The sequence below is a fragment of the Emydura macquarii genome, unplaced genomic scaffold (assembly GCF_026122565.2).
Source record: "Emydura macquarii macquarii isolate MOO-44397 ecotype Brisbane River unplaced genomic scaffold, CSIRO-AGI_Emac_v2 contig_1254, whole genome shotgun sequence".
NCBI lineage: Eukaryota > Metazoa > Chordata > Testudines > Chelidae > Emydura > Emydura macquarii.
In genome coordinates, this window is record NW_027131391.1 from 9,479,597 (window position 1) to 9,498,464 (window position 18,868).

An 18,868-nucleotide genomic window follows, 5' to 3' on the forward strand; every position below is an offset into this window, starting at 1 on the left:
ACTGGGGAGACCCACTAGTTTTGCCATGCTAAGAAAGTTAATATCACAAACAGATGATTGTATGAGATGCAGGTTTTTTACAAACGAGATCTGAAACATGAGGAAAAACACCAAAGCAACATAAACCACTGAGAACTTAAGAGCTCATCAGATGTGAAGATTCCCACATTTTCAATTTTTTCCTCCAGTTTTCATCTACTACATTGTTGGAAAAGGAGAAGCTCTGCAGCAGGGATGTAAATTTGGTTTTTAAAAGGTAACCATTTAAACTATTAAAATATCGGTTGAACGTTTAACTGATATAGTTTAGTGTATTCCCCTACCACCACCTTGCCCCTTCCCCTCAGGTCCCAGGTAGAGCTCCCAGCCTGGCTCCACCAGGGACACACACACACCCCACAAGGTCTCGGACCCCTGGTATCTGATGTTCTGCAGCAGGGCGCCCCGCAGCACCTGCACCAAGGCCTCTGCTTCCCCAGGGCAGCAGCAGTGCAGCTGCCTCCGCCATTGCCCAACGCTATCACCCGTGGAGACCAGAGCCTGTGCCACTGGTTAACCGGTAAGTATTTGTCTTACTGTTAAGACTAACTTAACCGTTACCTATTTTATATTTTACATCCTTACTCTGCAGCAGTGTGTGAATTAAATACTTCACAATCATATGATACTCAAATGTGAGTATGAAGGGATTAATCAAGATTCCAGTCTAGAGCAAAAAACCCACACAAACAAGCTACTGTATTCTACAATGCAGCACAATGTACCCAAGCTATAATCCACAAACCAAAACCTACAAGGAATGTCAGTGGGCAGAACAGACATCAAAATGTTTACCTTGCCCCTGCCAGAGACACCACTAGGACTCCCTCCAAAATGGAAAGGTACATTATCTTCCTGTGAGTGTTAGTCTAATAAAGAAGGTTCACTGAATATAGACAAAGAGGATAATTTAATATAATGGGTATCCAACCAGAACATAATGACCCATTGACTGGAATTTGCTGTCACCAGCAGTATGAACAGCAGTGGTAACAGAAAATTCAGTACTTGAACTTTCCCCAAATATGCTACTATTTGCTCAAACTCATGCCTAAGAGGCCCACATTTCACCATAATTGAAAGACAAAAACCCAACACACTAAGATGGAGTTTGCTTTTCTGATCATTGCACTACATGAGTGAATTTTCCAGGTAGTTAGATTTAGCCACTCTTACAGAAATGCAAAAAGGCTGTTTAATATTTACATGGGAACACTGAAAAAAGCCAAAAATTCTACAGCTACAGATCAATGTTGATTTTACATCCAATGAGGGTACATGATTATTTACCTTCACATGTGGTGCGAATGTAAATCAAAACACTTTGAACACAACAGGTTCAGCCAGTCTAGTAAAGTTACATTACTTAGTTAAGTAATGAAGAGACAAGGTGGGTGAGGTAATACCTTTTACTGGACCAAAATCGGTTGATGAGAGGCCAGGCTTCAAGTAGTACAACAGTTCAACACACACTAGTGGCTCAAGGGTTAAACTAATTCAAGAGTCTATTGCCACTATATATAAAAATAAAAGCGCTAAACTGAATTGTAAATCAAAGAGACTTCCATAGATTTAAAAGCTGTAACAGAATCTTCAATTGGTTTAACCCTTGAGCCAAATGACCCTCTGAGTCCCCTTTCCCCACTTGGCTGAATCCTCTAGCCCCACCACCCTGCCACAGGGCAGAAGCTCTAAGCTCCCCACCCCAGGCTAGTAGGCAGAGAATGGGTAGGCGTAGGGGTTCCACAAACCACGATGAATACCACTGTTGTAGAGACAACGAATGTACAGGTAGGAACAAAATATCACTCATGATAATTCATGAGGTCAAAGGATAGGTCCATCAATGGTTATTAGCCAGGATGGGCAGGGATGCAAAACCATGCTCTGAAGTGTCCCTAGCCTCTGTTTGCCAGAAGTTGGAATGGGCAGAAGCTAGGAATGGGTGACAGGGATGGATCATTTGATGACTATGTATTCTGCTCACACCCTCTGAAGCACTTGGCTTTGGCCACTGTTGGAAGACAGGATACTGAGCTAAAGGGACCACTGGTGTGATCCAATACAGCCATTATGTTCAAAAGATAGAAACCATTGAAAATGAGCAAGCAGTAGAAAAGGAAAGGAGGGAGAGCTCAGAGATGAGTGCGAAAGGGAGTTAGGACAGCCTATAGGACACAGAAAACAAGGGCTTCTGCTCCATTGTAGACCTACTTACTGTTCAGTCAAGAAACCCTGATACTACCTGAAGAATCTTCCCTTTCTGATACAGGTCAAGGAAGAACTTTTCAGCAAAGCTACCTCTGGGTCACAGTGGATGCAGCTGAACACAGTCTCCACCTTTGGAGGAATGGATTTTTATGAAAGTGATTCCTTGTCCTCCTTATTTAGCCCAGATTGTTTTCCTTGCTAGGTATAACTTTATGTGGGTTATTTTGAAGATTCTCAGCTCACTAGAGTAATGGCATTGAAAGTATTCGAGAGAACAGCATGTGCTCCAGACATACAACTAATAAAATTAGCTAGTTTAGTAACAAATCAGTGTTGACTATGTGAGACTGAAGAGGTCTTAATCATACTCTTGACCAGATAAATGCCCTAAATACATTTATAACCATGCTGACAGTTACGTGGCACCCCATAACTCTTCCTGGTATAAGTTTCAATGAGTGGCGACACATTCACCAATTCTAATTCAATTAATACAGATGTCAGGGTATACTCTCCTAAACCCAGTGCTACCACAAGGGGATTAAGGAAATGATCAAGCTGCTATGAGAGCCTCTTCTTCCAGAATCCACTTCTAAGAGCATGAAGCAGACTGCTGGAAGTGAGGCTCCTGATCCCCACCCACCAGCACACTCCAGAGAAAAATGAATACCTGGAATCTTCTCCAGGATCTGCTGCCAAATCTGCATGAGGCCACAACTAGGCCCCAGTTCCACACTCCAGTGCTAAAAGGTGATTATTATAAACATTAAACACCATGAAACCCATCAAATTAAAGTCATTTGGACAATGGATCAGTTGGAAAAGACAGTTGCTCACTCCCTCTGTGCATCCAAAACTAAAGTCTCAGATACTGAAGTTACTAAATTAACGTTATCTTTTCAGGATAAAATGAAACTGATCAGCTCATCTATGTACTGTGCAGATGAACCTATATTTGTCTAAGTGTTTGTTTTTGAAATGTATGTTAACAGTCACAATAGGAATTGCCATGAGTTGTTTGTTCCACACAATTACCTTCTGTGCAAATAAATTGCTCCTAAACTCCCTTCCTGCCTGTCTTTTGTTACTATGTTATCAGTTCATGCTCTAGTGTTGTTCACATTACCTTTTTGAATAGTTTCAGGTCAGCCACTTTAACATTCTGATAAATACTCAGTCTAACTTCTTAATCTCTTTTCCTATTGGGGTTTTAAGTTCAGTGCACAACTATGGGAGGAAATGATATTTTGGAGTCATGCTTGCAGTTGTGCAGAAGCCCCAGGAAAGAATCCCAAGCTACAGAGCAAGGCAGACCAGGTCAAGCTGGCAGATGGCTTGCTAGGAGCTAAGGGCTTGTCTGCCGCCGAATCTCAGAGGTAAGTGTAGTCTACTGGAGTTACGCAGGCTATGCAAAAAACTTGCGTAACTCCATCGACTTCTCGGTTTCTCTTCTGCACGCCGTCTTCACTGCAGTGCGCCAACAAGAACCACTTTCCCGTCGACAGTGAGAAGTTGGTCTTAATATGTCGATATCTGGATTGACTGAGCAGGTCTTCATTGACCGCTCAGTCGATCCAGAGAAATCGATCTGATGGCAGCAAATTTGCCACCGTCAGTGAAGACGTAGCTTTAATCTACCACTACTCAGCTGCCTGGAGCTCTGGGGATGAATTTAAGGTATACATCCTCACCCAGTTTAGGTGGTATTGGTTACATAAGGAGGATGCCAGAGTACTGCACCAAGACCTTCAGCCCTGAATTCCACTCTTCAAATGTAGCTTGGAAGACTATCACCCATGCTTAAGGTGAAGATTGTCACAAAGGTCATGGATGTCACAGATTCCAAGACTTTCAGAGACCTCAAATTATCCGCTTCAGCCCCATGCCCTGGGGTGGTGACTCCCAAGTTCCCAGGCTCTAAAAGAGTCTGCACCCTGAATCATGAACATGCTTACAGCTTATGAAGAGCCCACAGTCCATGCTCATCATCAAGTCACAAATGACATGTGCGATCTCACACTGTGGGCGGAGAGCTGTTCTGAAACTCGCCAGCACAAACAGCACACTTGGAAAGCTCAAGAAAAATGAAGTCATACATGGACATTGACAACCTCCCGCTTTCACCAACCTGCTGCTGCTTTCTTCAGTGCATGTTATGTATTTGAGCCAAATGAAGCAAAACATCTTGACATTTGCGAGACCACAGTATTTGAAAATATACCACTGATTGAGGACAACATTCCAGCACAGAGACACTATTGGGCTTACGGCGGAGCAGTTCAAGAATTGGGGAATGAGGACATTTTCCAGTTCTGAGAAGCATGATGTCCAGATTCCCAGCTTTGTCAGTAGTTGTCCTGCGATGTTTAGCAGTAGCAGTTAATGTGGATGCTGAATGCCCCTTTTCATCTTATTAAAATATGCATGGGGACAACCGATGCCACATAAAAAATAATCATGTATAACCTGTTATATCAAAATTGCAACAGTTTGCAAAAGGGTCTTTACTAAAAAGAATCAGTTATTTTAGTTCTATAGCTTGTTTGTTTAAAAAATGATTGCACAATAAGCATATATAATTTCACAAGTTTACTTTGTCAAGGAAGTGAAAACAAGTGCATTAATGTTTGTTTCATGTAAATGTCACACTATTACTTTATTATTCAATTACACTTTTCTGTGGCCCTGACCATACCATCATTTTGTTTGTTTTTTCCATTATTGTTCCATGAATTTTGCCATGACCAAGTCTTATTGATAACTATCCCTATTCCCCTCCAAAGTGCAGTACTACAGATTCTTCAGATTGAAGCACTGCCCCCCACTTCTCTGCAAGACAATTCTGTCCTTCCCATGTGGCTGGTATGCTGCGCTTCTATGATAAAAGACCACAAGTAGTGCTAGAGGGAGCTGTTCAATACCAGCTGGGGAAAGAAAAAGCATTTACAAGCCAAGGGTCCAATCCTCCTCACTACACACAGGAGAAGAGGGAATATTTTTATTCCTTCCTAAAGTTTTGCAATCCCACCTATTAAGTGTAAAATTAATGTCATTAACATACACCTGATTTCCCAACCTCTGTTACACCTAGCTCCTGTAACCATTATCGTCATCACCCTTTTCTGTAACTGTTTCCCTTTGATATCCTTTTTAATATGCCCAAATTTGTGTACATTACTACAGGTTTCATCTCAGAATCAGCTGGATTAGAAGAGATATCTAGCAGAACTTTACTGTGACAGATTTTGTTAGCCTTTTCACATCACTCTTCTGGCCTAGGCTATGTTTCTACACTAATTGAAGCCATGGTCCATTAGTTTTCCCTCGGATTATGGGTTGTGACCACCTCACCAATGTACAAAGAGGATGAAAATATTCAATTGTTTCACTAAAATTTAAAAAGGAACTGAGTATTAATCAGTCTGACACTATGCCCTCACTCCCAAAGTCTACAGCTCACAAAAGGGCCATATGCTACAGCATCCTTTATCGGCTAAGTTACAAATAGGCTTGGAAGGTACAGATTTTTTTGGTTTTAGGATTTCAACTAACTGAAAAGTTAGTTCTATTATAGTGCAAGGGGGGAAGAACATGGAACAGTTATAAACGAGGTCAGGATAGAAGAAGTCCAACGGAAGAGCACGTAACTGGTAAGAGAAGTAGTAAGAGGTTGTTCAAGTTGAATGTGATTGTACAATGTAAGAGGCAAAAGCAAAAAATGGGGGAGATAAGAGGTCAGATGTAGGCAGGGTCATTATGTAGGCTCTTGGAGGGGAAGACCAGGAACTTGAATTTAACAATGGATGGCAGAAGCCTTTGAAAGGATTCAGATTGATGGGCTGGAAAAAAATATGGAGGGGGGAGAAATTTAGTGGTGGCATTTAAGCTTAGATTGTAAGATCAACTGAGCAGAGACTCTTTGGTTTGTGCTTATAAAGGGCTTAGCACAGTGGGACCCTAGTCTGACTGGGGTCTCTAGGTGCTACTGGAATACAAAAAGCTAGAGAGTGTGGACAAAGTTGTGCAGCAGGGAGAAAGAAAGGGGGGAAGTTTTGGTAATGATGCACAGCAAGAAATGAGAAAACCTGAATGAACACAATTTTTTTAAATTGCAAACAGGATGACAGTTTTTCCCTTGTCCAATCAATGGATAAAATTTTTCAAGCCCTGCTTGTGGTACTGTGTGATGTATACAGATTACTCAAAAACTTGACCAAGAAAAACTTGCTGGAACAAAGCATGAACATTCTGGTACATAGTCAGTTTACAAATTCAGATGTTGTACAAAGCTCATTAATGACATTTCTTCAAGACAAGCAGTTTTCCTGCAGCAGTTAATATGTACACTGATTCACTGCATGGCTGATTAAAACTCCAAGACAAGCCAGAAATAAGATGTAATGATTTACCAAACATCTCTAAAAGAATAAAAAGCCCAAGCCATTTAAAAAAAATGGATGTGTATGAAAACAAAAGTATTTGTTTGAGAAGTAGAAAAGACTGAATTCAGACAAACTAGTGAATAGTGCAAGCTTCATCTGTTTATATGTATTAATTATTCATTTCTTCAACAATGAAGTTGTGGCAACAGACCAGAAGAGCAAGGACAGAAGTACAGTAAGCTCCCAAAACAATTTCTACCTCTACAAAATTGGGAATTATTTTCTCATCTCAAGGCAGTATTCATTCATCTGTGAGAATAATTCAGATGTTCACTTAATTCTCCATACCAGTTTCCCTAAACAAAACCTCATTCTCCAGTTCTGTCCCCAGTGAGTGTCCAGAACAATCTAAAACTAAAGAGACATGGATCTCTGCTCTAGCTCAAATTAGAGGCAAAGTGCTGATAGGATGACTTTCACTTGACAAAAAGGTACACTAAATCTTGTGTAGAGACTAGATTTCCAATACCTCTGAACAGAATCAGCTGCACATCCCCAACAAGCCACTATTACACTATTCATATGCATTGGAAGACAATGTGAAGAAAATATGACAGAAAAAACCACGAAGACTATGCCAGCATCATCAATCAGGAAGTTCATGACTACTCACAATGTTCTAAGCTAAAGGTAACAAAGGTAGTCTGTGGAGCTACAGACAAAGATTCACTGCCTTTACTCTCTTTAAGACGGGAGAAAGCACAGAAAACTACAGTGAGACATGAGGGGCAAGGAAGCCAAATTAAATACTTTCTTCCAAGTTTACCTGCTTATTGTTTTTGTACTAGAGCCTACATTTCTACTTCAGGTCTAGGTCCCTTTACTTCATATTTCCTTACAGCAGGGTTCTCAAATTGGGGGCTGTGACCTCTCAAAGGGTCATGAGGTTATTACGGGGGGGGTCATGAGCTGTCAGCCCCTGTGCATGCCAGTAAGGATGGCCTGGCATGGGGCAGTCATCACTTGTGTGAGGGTTGTCACAGCCCGAAATATTTTCAAAGTGGGTCCCAGCAAAAAAAAGTTTGAGAACCCCTGCCTTACAGCTTTCTAGTTACAAGTTTACAGGTATTTTTGGGTACCTGCAAAGATTTCAATTGGCAGCATAAGAGCACACTCACTAAACATTTTAATTAATGCTTGCATTTTAAAGTAGCAACTGAAACCAGGAGTCTACTATTTTCTATTTTAACCTATGACAATTTCATTTGATTTTGAGTCGTGTACATGTTTGTTTTTACTGCTCAGTGGAATCTCTTTTAGAGGCATGTTTCACTGCCACTTAAGGGATGTATCAATATAAAAAAAACAGTTGAGTAGTTTGCAACATTTGCCTCTGAACTCCTACAGTGTTTTACAATTATATTTTCCTACTTCTATAAAATTTTACTCCCCCCTACTCCTGTGTAAAAAGGCCAACCCAAACATACTGCACACAAATACTTCTCTATTCTCTTAGTTCAATTAAAATCCAATGCTTTGATAAACTGACTTAAGCACCACTTCCAACATTTCTTCAGTTTGAAGTGTTCTATTATTGTACTCATCAATTCCAAGTGATATCAAATTTAAATTCAAACTCAACTGTACAGCTTTTAATTGTGGTAATTAGTTAACAGTTATTTGTGATGCAGTTCTGTTTACCCATCCTTTTCCAAAAGCCCCTCTAAAACTAACCATGTTCAAAGAATTTCTTGTCAAACAGTTTGACTGAATCCACAAACTGGATGCCATATTATCCTTTATAAATATGAGGTAAATATAGCAGTTTCAAAGTCTCATTAAAGTACATGTACATGTTCAATGGGCACATCAGAGTGCCAAAGCCAGGTGGTATGGTGAAAAAACTTTATAAATTTGTATATGTTTGATAAAATAGGTTTTGTTTAAATGAGACATGGTTCTTCATTATTGGTACCCAAAATATTTAATTTTGAGAGAACACTAAAGCGGAATGTATATGGTTCCAATTACTAGCCTGACACCCACTGAGCTAGATTTATGAGCCAATCCATCTGCTATTCACAACCTCAAATTCCATAGGTCACAGATTCCAAAGAATCTTCAAGAACTGATGTAACAGCTACACATTAGATTTGTATATACGCAGTTACATTTAATTATAAGCAAATTATGCTTAATAGAACATTAAAAAGTAAAGGAAACCACTCTTTTCTTGGAAGAGTGAAAGATCAGTCCTCTAACAAAGATAAAGGGAAGCAAGTAAACTAAGATTAAAAAGGCTAATTAGGGTCTAGCCCTCCTCTCCCCCACACCATAGCTTCCAAAATGATGATTCCAGGTTCCAACACACAAGACACTTAGAATCAAAGATTAGAGTTGGAAGGGACCTCAGGAGGTATTAGTCCAACCCCCTGCTAAAAGCAGGACTAACCCCAACTAAATCATCCCAGCCAGGGCTTTGTCAAGCAGAGGTTTTTAAACTGCAAAGGATGGAGATTCCACCACCTCCCTAGGTAACCCATTCCTGTGCTTCACCACCCTCCTAGTGAAAAACTTTTTCCTAATATCCAACCTAGACCTCCCGCACTGCAATTTGAGACCATTGCTCCTTGTTCTGTCATCTACCACCACTGAAAAAAGCCTAGCTCCATCCTCCCTGGAACCCCCTTTCAGGTAGTTAAAGGCTGTTATCAAATCCCCCCTCATTCTTCTCTTCTGCAGACTAAATAAGTTTAGCTCCCTCAGCCTCTCCTCATAAGCCATGTGCTCCAGCCCTCTAACCATTTGTTCCCCTCCAATGGTTTCTCTTCAATTTGTCTACACCCTTTCTGTAGTGGGGGCCCAAAACTGGACAGTACTCCAAATGAGGCCTCAACGGTGCCAAATAGAAAGGAATATTCACTTCCCTCGATCTGCTGGCAATGCTCCTACTGTTGCAGCCCAACATGCCATTAGCCTTCTTGACAACAAGGGCATATTGTTGACTCATCCAGCTTCTTGTCCACTGTAACCCCCAGGTCCTTTTCTGTAGAACTGCTGCCACGCCAGTCAGTCCCCAGTCTGTAGCAGTGCATAGGATTCTTCCATCCTAAGTGCTGGACTCTACACTTGTCCTTGCTGAACCTCAGACTTCTTTTGGCCCAATCCTCCAATTTGTCTAAGTCACTCTGTATCCTATCCCTGCCCCCCAACCTTATCTATCATTCCCCCAGCTTAGTGTCATCTGCAAACGTGCTGAGGGTGCAATCCATCCCATCCTTCAGATCATTAATGAAGACACTGAATAAAACTGGCCCCAGCACTGACCCCTGGGGCACGCCACTTGTTACAAGATGCCAACTAGACATCGAGCCATTGATCACTACTTGTTGAGTCGGATGATCTAGCCAGCTTTCTATCCATCTTATAGTCCATTCATCCAACCCCTATTTCTTTAACTTGCTGATAAGAACACTGTGGGAGACCATATCAAAAGCTTTGCTAAAGTCAAGGTATATCATGTCCATTACTTTCCCCACATCCCAGAGCCAGCCATCTCATCAAAGAAGGCAATCAGGTTGGTTATGCATGACATTCCTTTGATGAATCCATGCTGACTGTTTCTGATCATCTTCCTCTCTTCCAAGTGCCTCAAAATGGATTCCTTGAGGACCTTGTCCATGTTTTTTCCGGGAACTGAGTTGAGGCTGACTGGTCTGTAGTTCCCCAGATCCTCCTCCTTCCCTTTTTTGAAGATGGGCACTATGTTTGCCTTTTTCCAGTCATCTGGGACCTCCCCCAATCACCAGGAGTTTTCAAAGATAATGGCCAATGGCTCTGCAATCACATCAGCCAACTCCCTCAGCACCCTCGGATGCACTGCATCCGGCCCCATTAACTTGTTCATGTCCAGCCTTTCTAAATAGTCCTGAACCTGTTCTTTCAGCACTGAGGGCTGCTCACCTCCTTCCCATTCTCTGCTGCCTAGTGCAGTAGTCTGGGAGCTGATCTTGCCTGTGAAGACAGAGGCCAAAAAGCATTGGGTACTTCAGCTTTTTCCACATCCTTTGTCACTAGGTTGTCTCTCCCATTCTGTAAGGGGCCCACACTTTCCCTGACCTTGTTACTAACGGACCTGTAGAAATCCTTATTACCCTTCACGTCCCTTGCTAGCTGTAACTCCAATTGTGATTTGGCCTTCCTGATTTCACTCCTGCATGCTCAAGCAGTATTTTTATACTCCTCCCTAGTTATCTGACCAAGCTTCCACTTCTTGTAAGTCTCCTTTTTGTGTTTAAGCTCACTGAAGACTTATTTGTTAAGCCAAGCGGGTGGAAAGGAAAAAAGTGCAGACTTCTCCCAGAGACTGAGAAGAAAGGATGTTGAGGGATTTCAAACAAGTTACTGTCCCTCAATCCTATTTAGGTGGCTGGCTCTGTTTTTCATCTCAGCTTCTGGCCAGTAGGTGAGACATTTTAAGGCCTCCACATCTCTCACCCAGCAGTTGGAAGGGAGGAGTTCTTCTAATCTAGAACTTCCCTGACTGCTGCATGAATCTCCACTACTTTATACCTCCACAAGAATATATTAGCAGATGTAAGGGGAAACCAATCTCCGCTACTCTACACTTTCTCCAGCCTCCATTGCCAAGTGCTGTGCTACTCAGCTTTCCCAAGCTGCTGGAGCACAAAAAATTCTTGACAATTTCCCAGCTGCTACCCACAACATTCTGAATAGAAATCTAGTTTCAGTTTACTGCTCTTTGCCCGAACTACAAGCAGGAGAGGCACTGGGCCTGTCTGCAGTCTCCAGCAGAGCACTGTGCCAGTCTACATTCACTTTGCATCTGGAAAGAAATATTTTTCCTCCATAAGAGCAGGGAATTTCCCACCCCATCCCAAAAAAATGAAAGCTTGACTTCTGATGTTTTCAGCCCCATACTTGCCATGAAAAGCATTTGACTGTCAAGTTAATTTTTCTAGTATTTGAATTAGCATGAAATAACCCCTCTGTGTCTTTGGCAACCACCCTCAACCCACCTGCAATTCTGTGGCATCACACCAACGATATCAAGTTCTTGATAAAAAATAGTATTTGATTTCACTATCCAGGGAATTGCAGAACTAGAAGTAGATTTCCTCAGTGCAATGCTACCCCAGTGCAGTTTCCCAAGCAATACAAAGTTATATTTACAGTTTTCTGGGGATCACTGGTCAAGCTATTTTCTATTAATCTAAAGGGGTGAAGCTACAGCAGACATTCAAACAAAATACAGTTTTCTGAAATCAATGCTTGCCAGCCTTTAACTCTTCACACAATCTAAACAAAGCAGCTAGCAAAGTATAAATGTCTGGCACAAAATATAATTTTGAATTATGACTTATTTTGTAATAAAGGTACAATGTAATTATAGTACAGAACATGTGGGATATATAAACATGGATACTCATGAAAGTTTGTTTCTAAACCAAAGAAACATTAACTAAGCTAACTACAGACAAAACTAAGAAGGACTCATCAGAATCTTTATCTCTAACTTAAAATAATACTTCTGATATAATCAGCAATATTGTACCAGTTGGAGTCACATGCACTGGGATAATGCTGTAATTTAAATCAAGGGAAGAGGTGTCATGTCTCTTCTTCACACCTGATTAGGTGATCCCTTAAGCCTGTCTGCAATTTTGCTCTGAAAACACAACAGTATCTGTTTTGCATTCCTCAGCTTTGCTTCCCTCCTTATACATCCAATATAACTTTAAAATGATCCACCCTTACCATCCCCCCAGTAACAGAAATACCATGTTTACTACTACATGAAATAGCACAGCACTTACTGATATCCCCATCCAACTCTGGTCACCTGACAATACCCTGCTTTAGGATCCCCATGCCATGGCACTGCCCCTTTCACACCAATAACCTGTCAAAACACCACACAGCACTGTTCCTTCCAGTCGCCTTAGATTCTTGGAAAAATGCCTCTCTCCACCACACTCAGGGCCTGTCTTCACTTACCTCTGAGATTCGGCAGCAGTGGACCGGAGTTATGCAAGATTTTTGCGTAGCTTGCCTAACTCCGTTGACTTCTCTGCTTCTCTTATGCGCGCCATCTTCACTGCACCTCACCAACGGGAACAGCATTCCTGTTGATGCAATGCTGCGCTACTTGAGGAGGTGGATCTTAATATGTCGATTTCTGGATCAACTGAGCGGGTCTTCACTGACCGCTCAGTCGATCCAGAAAAGTCGATCTGACGGCAGCAAATTTGCCACCATCAGTGAAGACCGTCTCAGTGACATAAGATGGATAAGATCTTTTGATACTGTAATAATCTGGTATTGTACCTCTATCTTCCGCAATTTAGAGATGCCCATCTCCTCTATCTTCTGCAATGAGGTACTGCCACTTTCACACACATCTAAATTGACAACTTTTCTAGAGCTGCAACCACCTCCAGCCACGAATACTACACATCATTTAGAGTCTACCCAACATAATTAACTGCATAAGAAGAAACCACTTGTCTTTGAATCTTTAAAGCAGTGCAAATGGGTAGTGCTAATGCATATTAAGAATGAATTCCAGGGTAGGATCATACATCAACATTTCAGAGAGAAAAAAATCTAGGCTCATGTTTTTAGGAAAAAAAGCAAGCTAAAGCTCTAAATCCCTTCAGTGAATTTAGGAAGGGGGGAAATACGTAGCTAAATGCTAGAAATACTCCATAACACAAATACTAGAGCTTTTTGTTACAATACTAAAACAAACATGACAAACTAATCTCTGACATGAGCTATTTTAGAGGTTCTCCCCCACCTTCTTTATTAGCGGCATTGAGGATAATCTGCAGGAGGCCCTGGAGTTTATCATTCAAAGCCATCTTCTCCATCCTTGCCTCTCCAAAAATCCATGTGGATCAGGTGACACTCACCACTCAGATGCCACAGCTACTTCAAGACTCAATCTGGAAGTGTCCCCTTTCAAACCCACACCACCACACCACAAAGAAAAACAGAACATTGCTCTTCCAAATACTGGGGCAAGTGCTAGTTTACCATGGTAACCAACTCTAGAAGCATTCTCCCCTTTTCATTCCAAATGGCTCCTCATAGTTCCGCACTCACACTCCTGTACTTTGCCAATACTTTTTCCCAGCCACTTCCAAACATTCCCCCATCTGCACATCAGAACCAAGCTGTGCACATGCCCCACCACATCAACACTCCTTAATATGATTCAGGAAGACAGGGACCCCATTCTTTCTTCTGAACCAAACCCTGCATCCCTACTATGTGCGCATGGAGAATGGGCTCACCACACAAGGTGGAAAGCAGAGGGACGTCTGCAGAGGTTGAATGGAAGGAATGAAGGAAAGATATCTTGTCAGGAAGAGGCAAAGTCAAGTTCCTCATGTGGAAGAGCAGCAGGCTGGAGCATCTCCGTGGAAGGAAGAAAGCCCAGAACAGACACAGAAAAAGGTGATGTCTCTACCTGAAGGGAAAGAGTTGAGGAACTTGACTTCTCCCACAGGAATGGTCTCTACCATGTGGAGAACTTGGACATTTGATGGGAAGGCATGGGAGGTCTCTGGAGGTGGGGGCTGGGGTGAAAGAAAAGGGCAGCCCTGCCTCCCTGAAAGAAGATGGGAGAAAGGACATCTGATACAGGAGAAGCTCAGGCTCCATGCATGGATTCAGGGGAGGGGAACACAGCTCAGTGAAGTTCCCCACACAGGACAAGGAGTGCCTGTTTAGATTCCCCTGACACAAGGGAAAGTTATCAGTCCAGGAGAGTGGGAGAGGCAGTCAGGGCCACACATACAGTATGGAACGAAAACCTGAGCAGACCCCATCTAAGGAACTTGGCTCCTTGGCACAGTGGGGAAGCAGCAGGGGAGGGAGACAAACAGGCCCAATGCACACAGAGAGAGTGTGACACACCAGACTCCCTCTATGGGAGGCATGGGAGTGTCTCTGCTACGCCTGGATACCACCCACGTCTATTCCCCGTGTGTAGGGAAGGGTGGGAAGGGGGAAGCTTAAGTCCTGTCCCCAACACACACACAACGGGGTAACTGTTGCAGGAGCCAGAGGAAAGCCAGGTGCTGAAGTTTAGAATCCGGTGGGTTTTGGCGGTGGGGGGACCTCAGCGTCCCTGCTGCAGGGATGCGGTGGGTGGTCAGGCAGGCAGCCCAGACCCCACTCGCCCAGAGACGATGCCACTGCCCCACGAGAGAGACAAGCCAACCGCCCTTTCCGAGGGGATTCTGGGGGCAGGAGAGATGACTCTGCCCCAGGCCGAACCTCTCCCCCGCCCTGGATCGGGGGCGGGTGGCGGGGGGAGTGGCAGGAGAGATGGAGCCCAGCGCCCCTCCCGGGGGCGGCTACGCCCGGGGATCGGAGAGCAGAGCAGAGGCGAGGCGTGGGGAGAGGCGGGCCCGGCCCGCACACCGGGGCTCTCCGGCCCCCGACCAGAGACTGGCGAGGGAGCCAGGCCCCGCAGTGTGGCGGGCGGGGCGGAGCGGACCTGCCCCGGGGGCGGGCGGCGAAGCGAGAGGCTCGTGCCCTGGCCCGGGGGCGTGTCCGGCCCGCAGCTGCCAGCCTCCGCGAGGACAGGACAGGAGCCCGCTCCGCCGCCGCTGACAGCCCGAGCAGCCTCCCTCCGCGGCTAGGCCCGGGCCCGGCGGGCTGCAGGCGGCGGAGGCCCCCCTCCCGTTCCAGCCGGGTGTCTCCTTACCGTGTGACGGGGCATGGCGCGGAGCGCCCCGAGGCGCGGCCTCCTGCCTGGGGCGGGTGACGGTTCGGGGTAGCGCGGGTCCTCTCCCCAGCCGCCGCCTCCTCACTCACAACCACAACAACATGGCGGCCGCACGAGCGCGCGGGCACGGCGGCGGCGCGCGCCCGGCCCGGGAGAGAGGCGGGGCAGGCGGCGGCGCGCGGCCCGGGAGAGAGGCGGGGCAGGCGGCGGCGCGCGCGGCCCCTCTCGGCTTCACCCCAGTCTGTGCGCGCCTCCGCCCCCCGACCGTCCGGCCTTGCGGCCCCGCCCGGCCCCCCGTGGCAGGCGTAGGGCCTGGGCCCCTCCGCTCCCCGTGCCCCACAGCGCGGCGTCAGGCGGCGGCCCTTTGAGCCCGGGGCCCTCGGTAGCCACCGGCGCAGCTTTTGCCCTTATTAGCGGCCGTGAGGGACGGCGGTGAAGCCGCCGAGGGGCGAGCGCGGGTTAGGGCCAAACCCCGCCGGGCGCGCAGCCAGGCCAGCCCGCGCCTTCCCTCACCTCACCTCGGCTCCAGGCACCGCGGGCTCCTGCCCTCTTCAGCCCGGGCCGGGAACTGCGCGTCCTGCGCGGACAAGGCTCCGCGAGCGGCGTTATCCAGGAGTCGCTGCAGTTAACCCTCAGCCCCGCCGGCGGGGAGCCGGAGAGCGGTTCGTCAGAGCCGGTCCCGTCTGCCGCTCGCTCTGCCGGCGACGGACAAACGGCCCGGTCTGTGGCCGGCCAGGGACAGAGCAAGACATCACACGCAGTGCCCACGGGAAGTGACTGCGAAGGGCGAGCTAGACACCGTCTCCTCCGAATGGCAGCATCCCGAGTGACATCTAGTCTCAGGCTAGTGAGTTATACCGCACCCTAAACCCTTTACCTGTTACATCTGTGAATGGGGGAAAGCCCCGCTTAGTTGTGCAAGACAAGCCGGTGGTCTCTGTGCTCCCCAATTCAATGTACGCCATAACGCATCAATCCTACCGTTCTGTCACCATAACTTATCACTGGACACACATTGCTAACCACTTAGACAAGTCTCCTTTGCCCTGATGACTACAAAACCCCTCAATAATAGTCAACTGGAATGCTGTGACCACTACTCATCATGCTGACCAGTATCAGCTACTTGTTGTCTTGTCTCTTCCTGCTATTTTACACAGAAACACTTCATGGTAGACACACTCTTATGTTTGTCTAGTCCCTATCTCATTCAATGGGGCTCTCCAAATAAGTGATAGCCCTTAGGGGAAGAAGACGGGGGGGGGGGTATCAATTTCCCCAGCATATTAAACAAAATCCCTGCCACTGAACAAGCTACAGGACATGGACACAAATAAAACAAAGTTAACTATACATTTCTAAATATAAAGTTGAGAATTAACTGCTTGCTGGAGGAAGGTGCTAAACCAAGAGCTTTGGAGACAGCAGTCTGGAAAGCATGGCCTTCCCCTAGTTTGCCCTATTTACTCCTAACCACTCCAAGATGGAAAGAGGAATTCAGTTTCCAGTTTAGTTCAAGCCTTTCCTTCTCTACAGACTTCTAAAGAGGAGGTTATTTGTGTTTGTGGTTTTGCAATGTAGACACCATCCAAAATAAAAATTGAGACCCACATTTCACAGAGGATGATAAATAGTGAACAGACAGCAAAGCATAATGGCCTTCAGACAATTAAATCAGATTTGAATTAGTAACCAATTAGAAGCCAATATCAATTCCCAAGCCATTAAATCCCTACAAAAGGTACTCATACCATACTGTAGTTCTTTGAGCCTGGTGGCAAAAAGTCCTTCAACCAAAAAGAATCCCAGGCAACCCATGGAACTAAAATAAACAGGTTCTTCTTAAGGCTGGTTGTAAACACTTCTAAAGTGCCCTCTTCTAGGATCAGAGGAAATTTCCAAAACACCTTTCCACTAAAAAAAAAGGTATGGTGGCAAACAAAACAAGTCACAACCCATTTTCCTTAGGTTTGGAAGGTGGGAGAGGGGAATTTATATTCATCCTTTCTTCAGGACTAAAACAACAAAGTCCCAAATTCCCCTTCCCCAGCAATTAAAATCAACAAATTATGTAGCTGCTTCAGAACCCCCTCCTTATCACAGTAGCTATTTAACTCTACTTCCACCAGCCAAGCAAATTTCCCCTTCCTCCTTTTATAACCACCTGGCTGGGCTCCAGGAAGGTTAATAGACTCCAGCTGATTTTGATCTTTGCTTATTAACCCTTGCCTCCCAGAACAGAATCATAGCCTTGTCTATATGAGGAAATTGACCAGCATAGCTCTTCCAGAATAAATTATTCCACCACAGTCCCCATGTTTATTCTGGAATAAAATAGCTGTCGCTGAAGAGTTTATTCTAGAATAGCTATGCTGGATATTAGATCTATTAGGATCCCTTGGACTTTCTTCCTGCTTCTTCTAGGCTATAGATGAGTATGGAATGCTGTCACACAACTCTTTCCAGAAGGTGGTTTTAATGCAGTATTTTCTGATCTATGAGGTGGACACTAAGCATATATCTACACTACAATTAAACACCCACAGCTGGCCCATGTCAGCTGACTCAGGCTGGCAGGGCTCAGACTATGGGACTGTTTAACTGCAGTGTAGATGTTCAGGCTTGGGCCAAGGTACCAGTTTACCAGTTTTACCTTAAGCCATCGCTCCTGTAAATCACACAGCACTTGTGAGCAATTATAATAAAACAAAAGTAGGTTTATTGAAGAAAGAATTGCTAGAAAGAGTGATGGAAACAAATGGTTACAGTGCAAAACACAATCATAAAATGCAAACCTGGGTCTACGCTTATCAATCTTTCCCTTTTCTGTCTAATAATGTAGGTCTCCCCCTCAAAAAAAAGCTTAGTTAGTTGCAGAACCAGCTGGCTTTACAGTAACCTGGATCCAATTTTTAATACCTCATTTCTTGCAGCAGATCTTTCTCCCTCTTCTCTTCAGCCTTGTCTACACTAGAAAGTGTTGAGAACGCAAGTTACAGCGATGATCAGAAAGCTCTGTAATTACAACACTTGTGCCTGTCCACACAACACTCATTGTGTCCCGAAGCACATCCACAGTTGGTGCTCTAACATCAACAGTGAGAACAGTGCACTGTGCGCAGTTATCCCACTGGGCAACTCACCACCTTCTGCCACTAGGAGCTGTGGGAAGGCCGAGAGGTGCATCGTGAGTGCAGGCCCAACAGTCCATGATGCAGTGATTTCCATTCCATCATTCCATGGGTTTCAGACTGCATTTCTTGGCATTTTTCAATGGCCCCACTTTCCTGTGCACCCGTCATCTCTATCTGAAAGGATGGATGCTGCACTACTCTCCACTGTTGCTATCAGCGTTCTGAACACATCATGGCTGCTCATGCAGTATATCATGAGCTCCCAATTAGAACAGGAATCCGAGATGCCTGACCTGCTGTGTGCCATGCAAACAAACAATGCTGGATTACTGTTTGCATTC

At 44.9% G+C, this 18,868-nt stretch overlaps 1 protein-coding gene across 7 annotated transcripts in view; it reads right to left on the reverse strand.

Annotated features, from left to right (window-relative positions):
• MTMR3 (myotubularin related protein 3) overlaps positions 1–17,490 on the reverse strand; it is a 145,275-nt gene extending 127,785 nt beyond the window's left edge. For 6 of the 7 annotated variants that reach the window (XR_010920227.1, XM_067550228.1, XM_067550227.1 and 3 more), the window contains exon 1: positions 15,373–15,879. Coding sequence is in view for 5 of the 7 variants with exons in the window: in XM_067550228.1 (XP_067406329.1) it covers positions 15,373–15,387 (15 nt within the window). In the remaining 2 variants the exon portion in view is untranslated. Of the gene's footprint in view, positions 1–15,372; positions 15,880–17,144 lie in introns of those variants that run through there. The other variant, XM_067550225.1, reaches the window with a different exon arrangement.
• Positions 17,491–18,868: the final 1,378 nt, after the last annotated feature.